We start from the raw sequence: 17,689 nt of genomic DNA, 5'->3' as shown, positions 1-17,689 counted from the left end.
CCCCAAATCCCCGAGCCCCAGCCCCAAAATGAGTCTTCTTCAGCATCCACCTCCAAAAAAACAACAAAAAACCCCAAACATCCATTTTTCCCCCCCCGGTGCCACTCGGAGAGGCTGCTCCGCGTGCTGCCTTGGAAAATAAGCGTTGGGCTCGGCGACGTGCGCGCACTGCAATGCCGGTCCTTTATTGCATATTGCCGTCTTCGAAAATGTACAGTCGCATGACATTACACAGCATTTCCCGCCAGCTACCACTAACAACATTCTTGCACCTAACAGACTAACTCGGTCACTACGAAGCTAATAAGGTCCAAGACATATACTTCAGTTTACAAATTATTATGGATTTTTTTTTTCCTTTTTGGCATTATTAAAAAAAAGAAAAAAAAAAGAATCGTCCCGAAAATACACACCCAAGAGAAAAGAGTGGCTACTTACACCAGCACCGATCTAAAAGTAGTTTTCAACAATGGCACATGGAATTACCTGCACACAGCCTCTGCGTTTAGTTCTTTATATATATATACTTTTTTTTTCTTTTTTCTTTTTTTTTGGAAAGGAAACAGAGAAATGGCAAACTCGGCCCCGCGACGAGGCTGCTGCGAAACACAAAAAGGTCTGGAAGGGCACGAGGACGTTTGTCAGGGAAGGCCCCAACGTGGCACCGGCGTCTCGCGGCAGGGCCCGGGGGGGTCGGGGCCCCGCGCGCCGAAACGCGTGAGCAACCATTCCTTAAACCATCAGACGCCAGGCTTTTTTTTCTTTTTTTCCTTTTTTCCCTCTTTTTTTTTTTATTCCCCCCCAAAAGTCCGTTCCCTCAATCGTATCATCAGCCCCATTTTTCAGCATAAATAAAAAATATAAATAGAGGCACTTTAGTTAAGGAATAGTATTATCATTACCTTTTTGTCTTTATTTCCCTCTCCTCCTTAAAGCAAAGTGCTTAACTCCACCTTTGAAAATAATCTGCAGGTTTTGCAGCTGCTTTGACAGGAGGTGCTGGGCTCTTTTTTTGCGCTTACCTGCTGTATTTGTTACTGCTTTAAATGCTACTCGGAAAGTCTTTTTTTTTTTTTCTTTTCTTTTCTTTTTCTTTAATCTACAGTGCGTCAAAAGTTGCAATGAAGAAAAGAACAAAAATGGTAAAACCACAGCTCTTGACAACTCTGTTCAGAGTGATATTTCACAGCTTTCACACAGCACACAGACCCCACGGCCTTGCGGTGCTTAAAAACCATATTCTTTTTTTCTATACAAATTAAACAGCACTTTTGCTATACAGTACATATAGGAAACTGGCAACCCATACCCCACCAGCAATACCGATTTTCCGACCAAAAAAAAAAACCAAAAAACCTTATTTCAAATAGTGTCAATACCTAGTGCAACAGGGACAAACTCATCTCTCCACAGGAAAAAGAACAAACGAACGAAAAAAAGAAAAAAAAAAGATCACAAAAGTATTGATGGTATAAAAAGGTTTTGTTTTGTTTTCTTAAAAAAACACACCACAAATAAATAAAAGCAAAAAAGTAACAGTCCTCTATATATTCAGCATAATTTAAGAATAGAAATGTTAATATGTTAATGGCGTTTACTTTTTCTTCTCCAATTCTTAATTTTCTAAACCTTTAAATTATTACTCCCTGAGAGCTTTGAATTATTATTATTATTATTATTATTTCTTTTTTTTTGGACTAACATTTTACAGGTAGTTCTGCTCACAGATCCGCGACGACGACGAAGAGCAAACCATCCGGGAAAATAAAAAAAGGACGCTGCGAAGAGGCAGAAGTTTCTTGGCGGTGCTGCTCCTGTGTGTCTGCTAAAAAAAAAAAAGACAAAAAAGACCAAAAAAAAAAAAAGGGAAAAAAAAAGGCGGGCCGGGAATGAGCGGCCGGGAAGAGAGGGGATCGCCCAGCGCCCTCGGTGGGGTTTGCAGCAGCCCCTCGCGTGCCGAGCGCCCGTCGGAGGATGCTGCTGGTCCCCGCGCGCCCGGAGCGAGGAGCTCTTCCTTTAGCGGGATCATGGGTTGCGGTAAGGGGAAAAAACCCGAGCGTTTCCCAAAAAAAAACAGCTCAAAGAGAATTATCAAGAGAGTTTACGGTCCAAAACTCAGGAATCAGCACAACAAGCACAGATGGACAAGTTTTTGGAATAAAAACAGGAAAAAAAAAAAAAAAAAAACGGGTTGCGTTCACTCGATTTTTTCTTTTTTTTTGCCTCCACGGGAGCGGGCGGGAGGCGTTCGCCGGGCGAGGAAGGGGGCTCGGACGGGCTCCTTCCCCCGGCCCCGACGTTGTGCTTGTGCGTCGGAGTAACGCGCTTTCCGGATCGGGGCGAAGGGAAGGGGAGAAGCTTCCCACGCGTGTGCACACACGCACACACATACACACACACACACAACACACACACCGACGCCTGTCTCCAACCACGCAACCACCCCGGCTCTATATATACAGTACGTATGTACACACACACTCATCCACGCGGAGAAAGAGCGTGCCACTGTTTCAGTTCAAATTACAAGGCAGTATAATAATAATAATTAAAAAAAAAAAAAAACTAGCCACTTGGAAAAGACTGCTAATCGGGTTTTTTTTTAACTTTTTTTTGTTTTGTTTTTGCGTGTGTGCGCGCGTCCCCCCGGGAGGGCTCAGAAGTTGAGCTTGGTGACGGGTCTCTCGCGGCTGCCGTCCGCCAGCTGGTTGGCGATGCGCTTGCGGTTGCGCTTCAGCTTGGAGAGGTCCTTGTCGAAGACTTCGCCCGAGCGCAGCGCCGAGACGAGGTCGTCGAACTCGCCGCCCTCCTCGCCGCTCTCCTTCGCCTTCCTGGCCTTGCGCTCCCGCTCGCGCTGCTCCTTGAGCTGAGAGAGAGGAGAGCTCAGCGCCGGCCCTGCGCCGCGTTTTAAAGCCTTTTTGGGCCCTCCTCCCCTTCCCAAGCGGCTCTGAAGTACCAAAAAAATCTTAAAAAGAATCAAAAATGGGTTTCTTTGCTTAGAAGTAGGCGTTACGCCGTTCTGCAGACGCTCGCTCCAGCAGTGGTGGAGACAGCATGTCCTATGGCCACCACCCAAATCCCGACCCATGGCCTGGAGCAGCCCCGGGCTGGACGGCCGAGCTGCCCTGCGGCACTGCCTCCCGCGCCTCCCCGCTGGGAGCCCGGCCGAGACAGGCTCTGAGGTCCCCTGCCCTAAAACAAGGGTGCCAGCAGATGAGGCCAACCTCTGGCTTGGACATGGAGAAGACATGGTTGCTTCTGCACAGAAGTCCAAGACCGCAGAGCAACGCGTTTCCAGCTCTGTGCTCTCTCTCGCCCTTCCACACAAGACACCCGTGGAAGAAACACCTCGGGGCAGGGCACGGGGTAAGTGCTGTCACCCTGTCACAGCTGGGTGTAAGATGCCAAAGAGCCTCCTGAGGAGATCCATGGACATACCAAGGGAGCACTAGAAGCCTGATGAAGAGCTGGAAAAGGGGAACCCAGCTCTTCTTCAGCACAGTCCAGCATTTTAGCGACAAGATCACACCACCTCCCAAGCCATCAGTTCATTAAGCAAGCAATCCAAGAGGGAAAGGCAGTGGGTATATGGGCGCAGAAGCGCTTTGTCCAGCCTTCACCGCTCCCTGACCACCCAGGGCAACGGGAGCTATGGGGGACAGCAGGGCACAGTTGCCTTCTCCAGGCCTCCCCAGCCGGTCTCACCCATTGGGCACCCCCAGGACAGCCGGGCCAGGGGCCGTCTGAGACCACAACCTCACCGGTGTCCCGGTCCCTCTCACCTGTGCCTCCATGCGTGCCCGGCGCTCCTCCTCCTCCTTCCTCCTCCTCATGTTTTCGTTCTCCTGCTTGGCCTCCGTCACAGCTTGAAGGAACTGATCGAAGATGCCGAAGAACTCGTCCGGCTGCATTTTGTCTGTGTCTTCTCCAAAGTGCTTCACGGCCTTGGAAAACTGGGAGAGAACAGGTAGGAGTCTGTTAGTCTAAGGAGACATCCATGGTACCGGTAAAATCCTTCATGGAAAGCATTTGACCTCACAAAGAGAGAAACACTTCAAGTGATAAGGTGGGGAGCAGCATTAAAAACAGGGTATGATTAATCAAACCTTGACTTAAACTTGAAATAAAATCATCTCACATTTTACCTTCTGCACGTTAGACAGCTCCCCTGTCACAGCCTACCTGGAGAGCTCCCAGAACCCACTCTTTTAAAACATCCTCCTTCAAAATGACATGCAAAGCTTCACACCTCTGGTTCTGCTTAGTGTCCCATAGTCCCTAACTCAATTTTATTAACTAAGCGGTAGTAAAAACAAGGAAGCAAAATATTGTGGGACCGAAGACTGAAGACATAAAACTAATAGTAAACACCGCAGGGGAAGGGAAACTCGCACTTTTAACTTCTCTTTGAAGTATTTTTGGGGTATTATTTATCATTGCCACATGCTCTGATATTGAAACCAAATGTGTTGGTGAAACTTCTAAAAGACGTTTCTGCCCGGGCGCAGAAACTGGGTAGGGAAGTAGGAAGCTTTCCGGCCTTCCATGCTGTTTGCAAACTATTAACGTAAGTGATTTGAATAAAGCTGTAGCAAAGGTCAGGACAGGACATCTACTATCTGCCAATGCATCAATGTCCCCAAGGAGCCCACAAGTTGTCCTTTGGGCTTAAATCCTTTGATCTCATTTACAGCCTGAAGGATACTCTTTGTGCATAGAAAGTTTGTTAAAATTCTGAGGGCGTGTTCTTGAGATACACAAGCTTAAAAAAAAGGAAAAACAAAATCAAAGCACAAATTTATTAGTTGCTTTGATTTTGCTCTGTTGACTGAGGAGAACATTTTTAAAGCCTGCCTGTACGATTTAGCTTTATTTTCAGAGGTGTCTTAGGCTCTTTAAAAGACATTTAGGCCATTTTTTTCTTTGATTGTTTTAAGAGATTTAGCACTTCAAGATGCAGAGAGGAACTTGAAAGGTGACACAATATCAACCATAATCAATGAGGGTCATTCTCATTGATTTTCATTAAGATATTGACTTCTCTGCCATGTTTCTGGTGTGGGGAAAGGTTGAGAATTTTATTCTCACAAAATATAAAATTTACAAGATAACGATGTTTCTGTTTTCCTAAGAAATAACGATAAAGCCATTGGAAACCGGACCTGTTTTAAAAGCCAAGAGCAAATGACTCACATCCACAGCCCATCCTATCTGCTAACCACTGGAACAGCTGTGCATTTGCTTTAAAGTAGGCTTTGATGGGCTCTGGGGACCACAACCAGACCTCCTCCTCCAGATCTGCCAAGTCAGCCGAAGACGGTATGGTTTGCAGGCACTTGTCACCGTCTCCAGCAATCCTAACTCACTGCAGATCTGCCAGGTTGGCATCAACAGTTCAAAATGGTAGCCTGGTTTAGCCATGGCCTCAGGAGAGCAATGGTCACTTATAATGCTCAAAAACTGGAGGATGGTCAGAAGAACAGTGCTATTTGGACATTGATGCAGCTAGGGAGGAGGAGGGGCTACTACTTGGTAACTTCTGTCTTTGGAGAGGTGGATCATTCAGTGGCACAAGGACAGGACCTCTAAAAGGCCCTTCGTTAGACTATCTCCCTGCCATTTCATTCAAGAGTAAAAACTATGTTGGGGAGAAGATACTGGAGGACAGTTTGGAGGACATGGAAACCAGCTGTGTGAACGTTTGCTGAAGGAAGGGAAGCAAAGGGTACTTGAGAATCACAGGAGGTGTTAGCCAGCGGCCTCCCCTTGGCCAAGATTTAAGCCAACCTGTTGACGACAGAGAGGGAGACATGGCAAGAGTCCTCACACATGTTCCTTGGTGACTGCAAAGCCCTTGCCAAGGTGCAAGCCAACCCACAGCTCTGGGGAAGGTGAACCTTTTGAGTAGGTTTTCCTAGCAGGTCTGAAGTTGGCCTCAATTCATGTCACTAAGTTGCTCTCCTTCTCTAGAGAGAAGAGCCAGGTACGTCTCAGATGTGCTGGTTACGTGTCAGTTGCTATTTTGCTCTATAGAAGTGAGGTAGTTCAGGTGGCCCGGGTTGTCTCTCTTTGATGTAGACCTCTGTGTAACAACATGCCCTTCCTGAAGACCAAGGTGCATTTTTAGCTCCTCTTCCATGAACACTAGACAGGGCAGCCCGCTTTCTTGCCGCCTTCAGCCTTCGTTGGCTCAGATGCCCACCTACCGCATTTCTAACTCTAAAGCTATCAAAATTAGGATATTTCCATTTTACAATACAGAGGGCAAAGTCCACCCTCTAGTTTTGAGTGAAAGCTCTTCACCAAAACTCAGATCCTCATAAATTAGCTACTGTCTCCTCCCCTGACTAACACGACTCTCCCAAGGCTAGCCTAGCCCCTGCCTTGCAGTTCCTTACAGAGGATCTTGTGTCCCAGAAGCAGTTTGCTGGCCTTAACTGTGATCCCCTGGCATGCTGGACTGTGGAGCAGAAAAAAGCCCCTGGGTGCAGACAGGGCTGTACTGCCCATCCACCACCCACATGCTCAGAAGAAACCGTGAAGAGCATCCCAGAGCTTTTCTCTTGTCGGGGTCTCAGCAGGATGCCCACCATGCCTCACACACATGCGTGATCTCATGGGGGAGAGACATCTGAGATGTTAACACACAACACATGCTCTGTGAATGGCAGGACGGCTCCTTCCCTATCACTTGAAGGAAAGGCTGAAATGCTACCAGGATCTCAGTGGCACCAGTGACCTTACCAGCTCTTTTGCTTCCATCAGAAGATCTTCAACATCTGAGAAGCTGAAGCTGGCTAATGTGATGAACTGGCTGACGACAGACACAAACTTGTCTCCTGCTTGCTGAACCTGAGACTTCTGGAAGTCCAGCTCCTGCAGGAAAAAAAAATGTGCATCTGGTGAGGCTCTGGGACACAAACATGCAGAACCAGGAAAAACCCCTGAAGCTCTTCAGTTACAAACTAAGATTTTTTGATTATAAGGCACTATTCCCCAGTCACACCAAATGGCACGGTGAAACTCCAGGACTACGGGACTGTTGCTCTCTCCCCGTCATTTCTGTAGCATCCTCCCTGCAGCCTCCAGTTGTGTTCCTGTGTTAGTGCCATGGGTACTGGCTGCATCTTACCACTGCTCCCTCCTGACACACGAGACCATAGATTACCCCATTTCAGGTTATCATGGCTACACTATGCTTTTGAGGCCAAATCCTGAAGGAGAGATCAAGGAAGCAGGCACTACTTAGCCAAACAGGGAGGCCTTCAGGATACCTTCACCATTTCTTCAGCACTCCAGCCAAGCTCGAGAAGTGCTCCCCAGCCCCAGCACCCGGCAGCATGCAGGTTTGGAGTCAAAGAGGGACCTCGCTGCATTCAAAGGTCCTGCTGCACAGCACAATCACCAGGCTGAAGGATTGTGCCCTGCACGGCACAATCACCAGGCTTACTCAGCCTCCCCTGGTGAACCAGATACAAATCATGCACATGCCTAAGCAACTTCCATCCCAAAACAGCCCTAGGAGGACAGGCACACGTGCAGGGCAGGAAGGAAGGACAAAGAGAGCTCCAGGAAATGCGATAAAAGCAGCTTTGCTAGGAGCTCCCTGTCCTGCCTCCCTAAGGAGGGAGGCTACGGTGCTCAGAGTCCGAGTGGACTAGCAAAGGAGTAAATAATACTTACAGTCTCCACGGCTCTCAGCCCGCTCCGCAGAGTGTTTATTTCTTTCTCCAGCTCGGTCATGCTGTTAGAAATGGCAGGATATTAATTTTCAGCCTTTCCTAGCAAATTTTACAGCTCTCTAATCAATTTGACCATGTTCTTCCACTAAAAAGACCCAAGCGCTCCACACATTGCTTCCCGTTCACAGATTAGCGTCTCTCAAGCAGCAAATTGTGCTGACGGTCTCCGAGCTAGGACACCAGCTTATCAGATAGTGGTTACAGTTGCTTGTTTTAAAGCACTTTCCTTTATTTTTAATCCGAGGGACTGTGTTAAAAAAACCCAGACCAGATACTGAGCATGTAGCAAGGCACGCGCTGATGGGCCTGGGGAGAAGGGGTCCTCCTCATTTCTCCCCTTGGCAAACGGCAAGGCAGCAAGGGCAGCAGACCAAAGGCAGCTGCACGGCTGCAATCACAGGAACGGCGTGGGAACACGAAGGCTTCGTTGGCTCATCAGCCTCAAGACCTCTCCAAACAAAATGAGAGCTCAGGAGAAGGCTTTGCAGGGCACAGTTTTTCTTCCCCTCTCAAGTGCGGGCAGACGATAGGCTTTCTGCCCCATTGCACAGCAGACGATCTTTCAGGGACGCCGTATAAAGCATCCTTCCTACTCTACGGACTGCAGCAGCAGTCCCCAACAGCAGGGCTTTCGTAAAGGGAGACAAATCAAACACAGATAAATAAAAATAAATCGCAATGGCAGGCAATGACTTTCTCTACGTGGGGCCTCAGCCCCCAGCCAGCTCTGAGTGCAGGAGCTTTTGGGTCCTTGTCACTAGAACTGACAGGAGCTTTCTGACAAAGACTTGACGACAACGGGCTTGACGCGCTTCCAGGAGTATCTACCCTAGGGCTGGGGTCCCTGGAAACGGCGATGTCCGGTCATGGGGCAAGCGCTCCTGGCACGTCTAGCCTGGGAAAAGGAAGTGTTGGGAGCCTCTGCTCCAGCGCAGTGAGAGCTGCAGTTCATTACTAGCGGTGGGACTGAGACAAGGAGCAATCTCGCTTAACAGCTGCAGGGCTGGGACAATTTAAGGTTTTCCAGTGATTTAGAAACTTTTTGGTTTCGCCTTAGACTGGGCCAAGCCCAGCCATTACACACAGTGCCCAATTTAGAGGAAAATGACACAGTTTAGGAAAAAACCTCTACTCAGACATTTTGCCTTATGTGTATTTGCACGGCAGCTGCAGGTACACGTATAGAAGTGAGCAAGCGTGCACAGTTTCCTCAGTGGATGCCTAAGGACACAGTAGCCATACGTTCCTCCTTGCAGGCGAAGCTCTGTCCACATATTTTGTATAATTCCTGTGATACTAACACAAGCTGCAAATTACTCTACGCCTTAAACAACACGACATTTGCCACCCAAAATGCTTTGTATATTACAGGTCTTCAGCAGGGAATCTACCCTTTGGTACAAACAGACGTTGAAACGTGAAAGACCCACAAGCCATCATAAATTCCACGCATATTTGTTATCCCGTCTCTAAAAAGCTACAGTTTAAGGCCCTTTTCATGTTCACGGGTTGCACGAACACAAGCAGATATGCCCTCAGCCGCATGCCTACTGATTTCAGAAGCGGATAATCTTTGACTCACTGTCACATGCTCAGACCCCCAAAGCAACAAAGCACGTAAGCACATGCCGAACTTTCAAACCCAAATAGAGCCTCATTGATTTCAGAGGGACTTAAGCGCATACTTGAGGGCTTTGCAGAGCGACAGCAGATTCCTCGTGCACTTAAAGCTAAGCATGTGTTCAAGGGCTTTGCTGAACCAGGGCCTCAGCCTGCAAAGGGAGTGCATCAGCCCACTCTAGCAGGTTAGAGCGAAGCAGGCAGGATTTAATAAGAAACGGAGCAGGTTTTCACAGGGGAAACCAAGTGGTTCAGGTTGGTGGCTAAGCAAGTGCCAGGCAGGACACCCAGGTGAGTCACGGTGCCGGTGTCCCCGGGCTGCCCGCGCTCCTGAAAAGCTGCGGGCGCAGCAGGACAGAGCCTCCCCCTCGCACTCACAGATGCACAGCTGACCTGTTTCTGCAACCACGCCGCAACCACTTCCCACCAGATTACTTAACGTTTCATTAGAAATTAATTAAATGCTTTTGTGGTGAGACAGCAACAGGAAATGGCTGCTCCAGGCAGCTCTCCTCCCTCGCAGCTGGATGCTTACAACTCTGCTGCAACGGCTGAGATCTGAAGCCACCAGATGATGCTTGCTGCACCACCAACTTTTGGCTTCTGCCTGAACTGGTTTCTGGCCAGCGTGGCCTGCAGCTGGGCCGGCAGCACCCAATCCGGCTGGGCACCGCATCCTCCCGGATAGGAGTGCGAGCACGGGAGTGAAACGCAGGAAAGGAAGAGCGAAGCAAGGCGAGCTCCTTGCACACACGCGAGCTCTTTCTGTATAAACCCTTACTCACTTGACTTTGGCCGCTTGCGGGATGTCTCGCAGCTCTTCGTGAAGGCGGAGAACTTTGGGATATTTCTTTTCAACGATAGTGATGAGATAGTGCAAAAGAGTAATGTTCCTAGGAGAGAGGCGGGGTGAGGTTAGGACGGCAGGGTCACCGGCTCCCCAGCCCAGCGACAGCCCCAGTTCAGGGAGCTGGGAGTGAGTCGAGCCTCCTGGTTAAATCCCAGCACCGGTAAATAAGCACCCTCTGGGATTTCTGCAGGAGATATCTAGATAACCCTCCAGGCAGAGCTGCACATCCTCAGCCTTCTGGTAGCCCTCTCCCCCTCCGTGGGCTGCAAACCGAGACAGGGACCCAGGGAGGTGATCTGAACATCGCCGTCCCTTCCTCCATCATCTCTGCTGAGAGCTGAGGCCTTACCAGCTCCAGCTCAGCTGGTGGCTGTACACAGGGGTCCCCATGGAGAGGAGCCCCAGGAACCCTCCGGCAGCACAGCCCCTCTGCCAGCTCGTAGGTCACAGCACGAGGCTCTTTGCTCCTCAAAGAGGGACAATGCATCCGGAGCACGATTCTGGCCTGGCCTTGTGCTTGCCCCCGTGGTGTAGGTACCGGGAGACATGTTTAATAAATCAACCCAAAAATTCTACACTGCAAATTCAGACTTTACTCCAGGTGCACTTCCACAGCCCAAATCCTGCCAATGGCCTGGGCAGTCCATGAGGCAGGGAGCCAAGGCCAGCAAAACGGCTCCTGCCACTGCAGGACCAGCTGATGCCCCCCCTCTCAGCCGCTGCGAGCACGGGGGTGTTTCGTGTTCATCACAGCTGATGGGAAACACATTCTGCTTGCCCCAGCATCAAAATGTCCACAAGCCTCCCGAGGGGGTGCCGTGCTGTCCAAGCACCACCTCCACTAACCACTGAGGTCCCTCAGGCTCCAAACTTCCTTCCCCAACACTAACGGGAAACACGTGTTGAGTGTGCAGGGAGGGAGGCCCCAGAAGGGACAGTCCCACCTCGATCTCCCAAACACACTTCCCACCCCAACCTGAAACAGCCTTTGAGGGGGTACAAGTCTCGACTGCTATTTAGCAGGCCCGGAAAGGAAAGCCCCTAACAGTCCCCATGTTAATCTACAGCTCTGGTTCCTTTTAAATCTGTCCTGCTCCAAAAACATACGCTCGCTTAACCAGAAGTCCCAGACGGGACAGAGGGAGGGAGGGGAAGGCTCTCGCGTACCCACATCCCAAAGGCAGGGACTCCCCATCCTTCCCCCCAGTGAAAGCAGAACCTGCAGAAGCCTCAGGGAACGAGGGCAGGGGAGGGCTCACTTGTCGATGCTGGACTTGGTGTCCGCGATCTTGTTCAGGCTGGAGATTTTAAACCCGAAGGCGTTTCCCCTCTGCCCTTTGTTCATGTAGTTCCCGAAGGCCAGAACCACCTCCAGCAGCTGCTGCAGGCTGCTGCTCTGAAGCACTGCCCTGGAGCCGGCGCGGATCGCTGCGAGGACACAGAGGGACGTTACCACCCACGCACCACGAGCCCCGGCCCCAAGGGCGCATCGCTCCCTTTCCCTTGCGGCAACCCTCTCAGCGCCCGCACGGCCAAGGCTGGCTGCCAGCTCCCTCCCTCCTGGGAAGCCTTTGCCATTTCCACGCGGGCCAGGCTTGCCCGTGCATGGAGAGCGAGCACTGCTTACGAGCAACAGGAGGTTGCAGAACGCTTTCTGTGCTGGCACAAAGCCCCTTAGCAGGGGAAGAAAACCAGCAGGAGATCTGGTCACTTGCCTTCAACCTTGGGTTTGACTTCTGCAACTCTCTCTGCAAACTTCTTCTTGAAGTAGAGGGACTGCAGCCTTTGCTGGTAATGGTTTATCCTGCCAGGACAAAGAGAGGTGCAGGCTGAGCGTTGCTGGCTCCAGGCAGAGGGAAGTTGCTCTGCTGTTCACAGCTGTGCTTACAAAGGACACTTGAGCCACACTGATTCGAAAATAATGACCACCTTTCTCTCTGAGACTACGCTGGGGTGGAAAAAAACCCAACAACTTAAACCGCAACCTTTCAGGGGCTCATCCAGGTGGGCTCTTAAGCATATGCTTAAGTCTATCCTTAACTCAGAAGGTTTAAAAAGTGCATATTTATGCCCTACTGCAATCAACAAACAGTCCATTTAAGACCACTCCTGAGTAGAGATGCTGATCAGATCTGGGCTCCCAACGGTTTTACAATGGGCTATGGCTGGACGTAGACACACCAGCTCCCAGCATGGATGAAACTGGACCTTCAGATGCTCAGAATGATCACCTGCACCCACCTGAGTGGAAGAACCAGCAACACATCCCAGTCCAACCCTTTACTGGGCAAGTTAGGGACTGCTTTGTTCACACTGGTCATATTTAGGCTAAGCAAGATCTGTTACGAGCAAATGGCAGTCTGATGTGAGTTATTTGGACCAGGACCCACCGGAGACATGCTCACAGACAACAAGGCCACAGGCTGCACTCATGTTGTATTAATCAGAGATGACAAACACATCACACTCAGTTACAGGCCACAATTACAGGGCAGTTACAGGGCAAATTAAAAAGCTAGGCCTGAAATCAGGGGAAATATTTGCATCAGCATGTTGTGCTTTCCAAAAGATGAAGGCACAAGAGCAACATTTGGGCAAGAGACTGTAAAGAAGAAAGATGACCTGAAATAGGAAAGCTAATTCTGAACGCCTTCCAGCCCTGAGGGCTCAGGTATGAACTTCGCAGCTCCATCCTGCCTGCCTTTGACATTCAGCAACTACACCGTGCACATTATTGATCAGTGCGTTTCTCAGGGAGAACAGGAGCATTTCTATTTTTGACCTTCTGGAATGATCTTGGATTGTAAAACTCACTGACTTTACAACTAAGTAACTTGCTCAAAGTTCAGCTAAGAAACTCCTCAGAGCAAAATTCAGAGAGTTCAATATTCAGTTGGATTTAAATAAGAAGCTTCAAGATATTAAACCAGCACCTCTGGAGGATGTGCACGCAGAAGATAAGGCTAGCCATCCCTCAAGACCTCTAAGCCTTAAATGATTGCTACCAGGATCAGGAAGAAACAACATTTTCTTTCCATCTTGTATATTCGTGGGAGCCTTAGGGACAAGTCATTGCTGGAGGTGAGGAGTTGGAGTCTCACATGAGCCGGCTTACCTGCTCATTTCAAAGAGGAACCGGTCAGCCTTGGCCATGCGGTCCAGCTCGTGCTTATGCTCTTCCAGGAGGTCAATGTCACCTTTTTCAGGAACAAATTTCAGGAGCTATAACAAGGGAAAGCACATTTGTAGACATGAGATCCATGCACAGTTTCACAGTTCCTCATGAGCAAACCAGTGACCTAGCCACCTGAATGCGTTACCTTCTCAATATGTACAGAAAATGATTCCAAATCTCCTACCAAAAACAAGTGTGTTATCCTTGTCCCATCCCCCTTCCCCCATTTCCCCATCACATTAGTGTCTCTTGTTTCTGCCCTGCCCTGCCATCACTCCAGTTTTACAACAGATGTACTATGTCTACTCCAAGGAGGTTTCAACATCAACCCTGTTAAAGGAGATGAGAGGAACTCTCATTTGCTGCAACTCTACATATTTGCAGATGGCAGTTTTGTGCAATGCATCCTTCCGCTTTTCTGCTGAAACAAGCTGGAATGGCCTGCCTTAATTTTATGGACAGGCAAGTAAACAGGCAGATAAAATGCTCCTAAAGGGATTGAAGGGGCTCAAAAATCAGATTCCCCTCTTGAGGACTGCCCAAGCACTGAACAAGCTTTGAAAAATGCAATTAAAAAATAAAACCCCACCAAGCGTGAACTGCAAGCTTCAATCAGGAAACCCGTAACCAGCACAGCTGAACTGATGAGCCTCGAGGTCCCAGATCCAGCTGCTCTGCTGCTTCTCTAACCAGGCACCCAGGCGTGCTTTGGACTCTAAAGGGACTGCTCATCCCAAACCCCAGCGCTGCAGAGGCCACAGGGTTTTACGATCCGAGGGTTTGCGACTGGAGGTGGAAATGGGCTTTAGAGGTCATTTTGCGCCTTTGCCAGCAGGCTTGGCATGCTTTTGATCCCAAAGGCGTTGCAGGGTCTGTGGATGCAGCCACGGCTCTGCAAAACCCCAGTGCTTGGAGGAGCGGCACAAGCCGACGGGGCGTTCCCACCTCGCGTGGCGTGGCCGGATTTAAAAGGTGCTATGAAAACAAGGAGCAGAGTGGCAAAGCATCACCCACTTGTTCCAGCATGTCTTTTGGGAGGTCCTCCTGCTCATCCATCGTCAAAATCGCGCGTTTGATTTCCTCATTCGACAGCTTCAGCCTGGGAGGTGGAAGGAGAGAAGGAGAGTCATTTGCACATGAAGCCCAGCCCCAGCGATCATTTCCAGGACGGGAAATTTCCATTTCCCACGCTGTCGGCCTCACCGGTCCGGGAGAGCCACTTGCCAAAATCGCCCCGTGCCCCAGGCCCTGGCTGTCTGCTGAGCCTGCAAATCCCTCCTGCAGCCCGGAGCGTCCCTGGGAGCCTCGGGGAGATGCAGCCACCAGCTTGGGGGAACCGGTCCCCCGCCGCCCGCTCGCCCAAGGCAACTGCCCGTCTCACCCGCTGGGGATGGGCCCAAGCACTGCATAGACCACAGCTTAGTTTCACCCAAACAGCACCCAAGACCTCGGGCTCGCTTGTGCTTTGCACAGGGCTCAAACGGAGCCTGGGCGGGAGCAGCACGTCCTGCTCCTAAAGCCCCAGCAGATCTGGGCAGCAGGGAAACTAGTGTCTGACCTACCGAAATAAGACAAAGTGACAGATTTTTCTTTTGAAGCTAGCCCACGGCCATGACCTAAATCAGTTCTTCCATGGCTTTTGATGGGATTAATCTTCTTGGTAATGAAGCAGGCAACTAGAGTGAGAAGCCCGAAGACGGTTCGGTTCAGGAGCATTTGCTTAGCCAAGTACGGACGCAGCCAAGAGACAGAAACAGCTTAATTTCTGGTCAGCAGCAGAATCACAAATAGCAGTCACAAATAACAGCATAAAGCATGGTTTTGAGACACAAGTGTGAGAAATGTGGTCGGTCCCCTGCTCCTCCCAGCCGCGTTTGGCTGCAGTCTCCCTTTAGGAAGAACGAAACAAATCCAAAATTTGGGGGAGCGAATGTTTTTTAAGGGGGGAAACGTCAACGTGCTTCAAAGTGTGACAGGCTGGAAACCAGCCCCCCTCCACCTTTTTCTTCCTCCACTTCACGTAACAGAAATTGGAGACAGAGCCCAAAATTTGACATTTCTTAAAACGTAGGCCGCTGTATCACAGCAAGCAAAAATTTGCTATTTTTCTCCTGGTAGCTATTTGTCCAACAGCAGTCTACACCAGGATTAGGCAACGGATAGCTAGAGAGACGCCCTCGGCTCCTCCTGCGTTAGGGCAGCCATTAATTACAGGTTAATCAGTCCGCAGCACTTCCCCGTCACTGCTCCCCACAAGGACTTTTGATTGCAAAACCACAAACATTTTTCTTCGCGTTTTGCATCGCGGGCGATAGAGCAACGCAAGCGCAAAGGAGGCAGACACCCTTCTGCCCCTGGTCCTCCCCTGCGAGAGAAGCGGCACGCGGGGGAAGCGTCCCAGCCCTCGCCATCCGCCGAGGCTTCGCGCGCCTGCACGACAAAGCGACGCTTTCTGCAGCCCCACCAGAAATGATGACACCCCTGTGACTTCTTTTACCCATATACTGTCTCTCGCCCGGCTTGCTGGGATGCTTGAGGCCACCAGGACAGATGCAGCTGGAAAAAAAAAATCCCCTGTGCTTGCATACACGGAATATACATATATATACGTAGGAATACCCAGTGCTGCCTGCAGGCGGGCTCGGCAGGCAGGCCACGCTGCGCCCTGAGTGGATAAACACCACGTTCAGCCGCACGCGGAACGAGCTCCCGACCAGAGCAAGGCAGCGGTTAGCCGCACGACGGTTGCAGGAAATCGTTTGGGCAACGTAATCGTTTGGGTGTTCCTGAGCAGGGATAGCTATGCCTGCGTTTTCAGAAATAGCACTTGCTTTGGCCGAAGGGGCGGGGAAGAGAGAGAGATGGGAGCGGAGGGGGAAGAGGAGAAGTAAGAAAGAAATGCGGACACCCAGGATCCAAACCCCCTGCAACTGAAGTGAGGGCCAGCGTCAGCCAAGCCGCACAGGCCAGGAGAGCCGCTCGCGGCGGGTACCGTGACCACCTACGGCAGCAACGAGGGCTCGGAAGAGCCCCTCGGCCCCAGTTTCGGCGACTGACGTTGCCAAAGGAGGCTGAAGCACTGGCTGGGGCTCGAAGGGATGAGCTGAAACCGGGAACACGTCCTGCGGCGGGATGCGAGAACTTGGAGCTCGGCCCGTTTAGTTTGCCAAAAAGAAGATCCGGAGGTGACTTGATCGCTGCAAGTATCTAAACGACAAGGGTAGTTTTTATATTAGCTTCTGTTAGGATAACAGACTGAGACGTAACAGCTAGCTTTCGGAAAATGAAGCTAAAAGAGGAAGGGTGCTGGACTCAGAACAGCCTAGCGACGGATGCACAGGGGTGGGTTTAGCTGGAAATCTTTTGTTCAAGATTGGAGATGAAATACCGGCTTTATTGCGGTAGGTGGAAATCAGAGCGGGAACAGAAGCGGCAGGTGAGTATTTGTCCCACAGGAGCTCGTGTTTCTCATCTGTCACTCAGTTCTCCTCCACCTCCTCCTCCCCTATCTCATATTCGAGGGACAGTTTGTTAAAAGAGGAGCAAGGAAAAAACAGGCCCTGAACCAGGGAAGAAGTTGAGACTTCTCAGTGGCCAAGATGGACGCGATACTGCCGGGGACATGAAGAACACGGCCCGGCTTTTCGAAATGGCAACCCAGGCTTCTTGGGAGACCGTGAACCAATTCTCTGATGCAGGGGAAGCTGCAGAGATGCTGGTGGCTGGAGAGCTGAGCTGGTCCAGCCGGGACGGCTGGAGGTGCCCGTCCTTCACCGTGGTGCTGGCACGGCCACCTCCAGCGGCGACACGTGCGGGACGGGCGAGCCCCGCCGTGAGTGATCGCCCGCGACAAGCCCCGTCTCCTCTGAGGGACGCGGGGCGATGCTGCCGCGTTCGCTCAGCTCTAGCGGGATGACGGACACGGCTCGTGACAGGTACACGCGTCGCTGCAGGTAACGCGGTCACTGCTGGCAAGCTGCAGGAGGACTGGTTTTACACCCGGGCAGGGCTGAGCCACCAGCAAAGGTCACACCAGTCCCTACGCTGGGGAAAAGCAGACGTCTGCTGGGGCAGAGGTATGTTGGTGTCCTGGTGGGAGGCTGCTCCCATTTAGGGGATCCCTGGGAGGAAAAAAAGCTCCTGGAAGAACCAGGCTTGTCCGCAGTTTCGTCTCATCCAAAGCCTTACAGCAAATGAACATCTCACATACCCGCTTTCCACCACGATCACGTCTGGGTGGGTGGTGAGGGACAACGGTGACTTTTGTAAGCCCTGCTCATTAAAAGCAAAGTCAATAAATAA

At 50.7% G+C, this 17,689-nt stretch overlaps 1 protein-coding gene across 3 annotated transcripts in view; it reads right to left on the bottom strand.

Annotated features, from left to right (window-relative positions):
* Window positions 1–164: 164 nt before the first annotated feature.
* Window positions 165–17,689, bottom strand: part of DAAM1 (dishevelled associated activator of morphogenesis 1) — a 117,356-nt gene continuing 99,831 nt past the window's right edge. For all 3 annotated transcript variants that reach the window (XM_064511910.1, XM_064511912.1, XM_064511911.1), the window contains 9 exons: window positions 14,402–14,486; window positions 13,328–13,434; window positions 11,928–12,016; window positions 11,472–11,640; window positions 10,148–10,255; window positions 7,684–7,744; window positions 6,745–6,876; window positions 3,783–3,953; window positions 165–2,866 (listed from right to left, as the gene is read on the bottom strand). In XM_064511910.1, the coding sequence (XP_064367980.1) occupies window positions 2,657–2,866; window positions 3,783–3,953; window positions 6,745–6,876; window positions 7,684–7,744; window positions 10,148–10,255; window positions 11,472–11,640; window positions 11,928–12,016; window positions 13,328–13,434; window positions 14,402–14,486 (1,132 nt within the window). In that variant the 3' untranslated portion in view covers window positions 165–2,656. The remainder of the gene's footprint in view (window positions 2,867–3,782; window positions 3,954–6,744; window positions 6,877–7,683; window positions 7,745–10,147; window positions 10,256–11,471; window positions 11,641–11,927; window positions 12,017–13,327; window positions 13,435–14,401; window positions 14,487–17,689) is intronic.

This window comes from Dromaius novaehollandiae, chromosome 5 (assembly GCF_036370855.1).
Source record: "Dromaius novaehollandiae isolate bDroNov1 chromosome 5, bDroNov1.hap1, whole genome shotgun sequence".
Classification (NCBI taxonomy): Eukaryota; Metazoa; Chordata; class Aves; order Casuariiformes; family Dromaiidae; genus Dromaius; species Dromaius novaehollandiae.
This window is presented reverse-complemented; position numbering and strand designations above follow the sequence as displayed.